We start from the raw sequence: 2,640 nt of genomic DNA, 5'->3' as shown, positions 1-2,640 counted from the left end.
CATCTCCAAGAGATTAGCTAAATCATTTTCTAAAGGTAAATTTAGCTATTGTTGAAGGAAAAACGTTTCCAACAGAATGACTCCTCAAATTTAGTAGCTCTCCATCCCATCTTATTTGCTCTCTACTTTTGGATAGCCTACCTCACTAGCCATCCTTTTACAGAGTCTGTTGGAGTACTCTAATATTTTTTGTCAAATCTATTTTAAAGAGTAGCTAAATCAGTAAATTTGGCTAGTGTTTTTGGCTAATCTCTTTGATATGCTCTTAGTAGACTTGATTTTTTGTTGACCCAACCAGCATGCCTGTTTGTGTTTTTTAAAAAAATACTTACTCCTACACGGTACAAAATGGATCTTGTTGCATTATTGTTAAAAAAAAGAATCATTCTCCAGCAAGGCCTTGTTTAGATTAAGGATGAAAATTTTTTGGGTGTCACATCAGATGTGTCGGAAGGATGTCGGGAAGGGTTTTTAGAAACTAATAAAAAACAAATTACATAGCTCGTCAGAAAACTGCAAGACAAATCTATTAAGTATAATTAATCTATCATTAGCACATGTGTGTTACTGTAGCACTTAAGGCTAATCATGGAGTAACTAGGCTTAAAAGGTTCGTCTCGCGATTTTCAACCAAACTGTGTAATTAGTTTATTTTTTATCTATATTTAATATTCCATGCATGTGTCCAAAGATTCGATGGGATGGATGAAAATTTTATGGGCGAGTAACTAAACAGGGCCTAACACTTTTTTTTAGATTCAGGCCTGGCCTCAGACCGAGTCAGCCTACTAGGGGCCTCGGCCTGCTGGAGGACGATCCCAAATTCCAATTCGGCGTGTTTTCTATCTTCTGCTTCTTTTTTCTTTCTTTTGCCTTCGCTGCGGGTGGTCTAGACTCTAGACGAAGACTCGTCTTCCTCCGGTTCTGGCCGAACGGTCGGATCTCCCCCACCAATGGCCGCCTCCCACCCACCCACGCTACTCCTCCTCCTCCTCGTCCTCGCCGCCATCGCGCCGAGGCCCTCCAGCGCGCGCCACATCATCACCTTCGCCCCTTCCCGCGCGGTCAACCCCTCGTCCCTCGCTTGGGACCCCACGGCGCAGCACTTCGTCGTCGCCGGCGGCGGCGATGCCGTCCTTTCCGTCTCCGACGCTGGGGTAACCGAGTCGATCGTATCCACTGGCGCCTCCTCCGTCGCCATCGACGACCGCCGACGCCGCCTCCTCGTCGCTTCCCCGGGGTCCGTCTCCGCCTTCGATCTCCGATCCCCGCGCCCGCACAGCCTCATCTTCTCCACGCCGGTTCCGGACCCCGCCCCTCCGGGTGGCATCGCTGTGGACCCTCACACCGGGAACGCCTTCCTCACCGTGGGCGCCCGAATCTACAAGCTGTCCGTAGAAGGCGACCTCGCCGCGCTCGCCTCCGCGCCGGCGCTCGGCTCCGATCCCCTAGCCTCGCTCACCGCGCACGTGAGCCGAGGCTTCCTGCTCGTGGGCCAGCCCAGCACGGGCCGCATCCTCCGCGTCGACATGGAGGACGGCGCCACGAGGACCGTGTCCTGCCCCCTCACGCCCCCCACGCCGACCGCGGTGGCGGTCCGGACCGATGGGGCGGTGGCGGTGGGTGGGGCCGCGGGGCTGCGCCTCGTCGTGAGCAACGACGGGTGGGTGTCGTGCGGGGTCCGGGACGAGGCTGCGCCCGCGCCCGACGGCCCCGTGGCCGCGGTGGCGGTACGGGAGCGGCGACGGGTTTACGCGCTGGTGGAGGCGGGGGCGACGGACGGGGGCAACAAGTGGCGGATCGAGGAGACCTCGTGGAAATCGGAGTCGGAGGGGGAGATGGTGGTGGTGCTTCTCTTCGTTGGTGTCGCCCTCGCCATCTTCATGTTCTGGAGGTTCCAGATGCGCCAGCTCGCCGGCAACATGAACAAGAAGATCAGATAGTACCAATGCAATGTCTCCTTCACTCCTTTGATTTTGAAGAATCTATAGTCAATTGCCTTTGTTATGCCGTAGTTGGTGTAGCTAGATACTTGTGGATTAGACACGTTACTTCTGTGATCTTTTTATTTGATAGGAACCAATCTTCCTAGTTAGCCACTGTACCTGCAAATTTCCACATTGTAATGGAAAAGGTAGATTTGTAATGATGGTGAATTGCACTTGTGATTCAGTAAACGGATATCGGTTTGATTATTTCATTGTTCTGTTCAAACATATGCAGTTTTTTATTTGCACAATTTTCCATTGTGGCCTTGCATCAGGCCAGAATCTGCTGACATGTACAAACTGGGCAGTTATTGACATACCTGGCAGATTGTATATATATAGCTGCCCAGCCTAATACTCTGGTTTCTCACTTCTAATAGAGAGGGCTTCTGTTTCTGTAGTTTATAATCAAAATCAGGCCTAGTCAGTGACAGTTAGGCAAATTCCCATATGCTCAGTTGTGATGTAGAAACGCATCTGGTCTCCTATGCGGGGCAGGGCAATTCTACGTTGGACCTACCAAGATGTTCAGCATGTGCGGTTGGCTCAAGGTCACAAGTGTCTTGCAGTCATTTTCCTGCTGTTATATGCAATGATACAAATGGAGGAATACCTAATGGAATGATATTGAAACTAATGAGGTAATGGTAGC

At 51.0% G+C, this 2,640-nt stretch overlaps 1 protein-coding gene across 1 annotated transcript; it reads left to right on the top strand.

Moving 5' to 3' along the window:
* Positions 795–2,216, top strand: LOC8082224. The gene has a single exon (XM_002458083.2). The coding sequence runs from the start codon at positions 954–956 to the stop codon at positions 1,941–1,943; it is 990 nt and encodes a 329-aa protein (XP_002458128.1). The 5' UTR covers positions 795–953; the 3' UTR covers positions 1,944–2,216.

This window comes from Sorghum bicolor, chromosome 3 (assembly GCF_000003195.3).
Source record: "Sorghum bicolor cultivar BTx623 chromosome 3, Sorghum_bicolor_NCBIv3, whole genome shotgun sequence".
Taxonomy (NCBI): domain Eukaryota; kingdom Viridiplantae; phylum Streptophyta; class Magnoliopsida; order Poales; family Poaceae; genus Sorghum; species Sorghum bicolor.
Note: the sequence above shows the minus strand (reverse complement) of the source record. Positions and strands in the feature narration are given on the sequence as shown.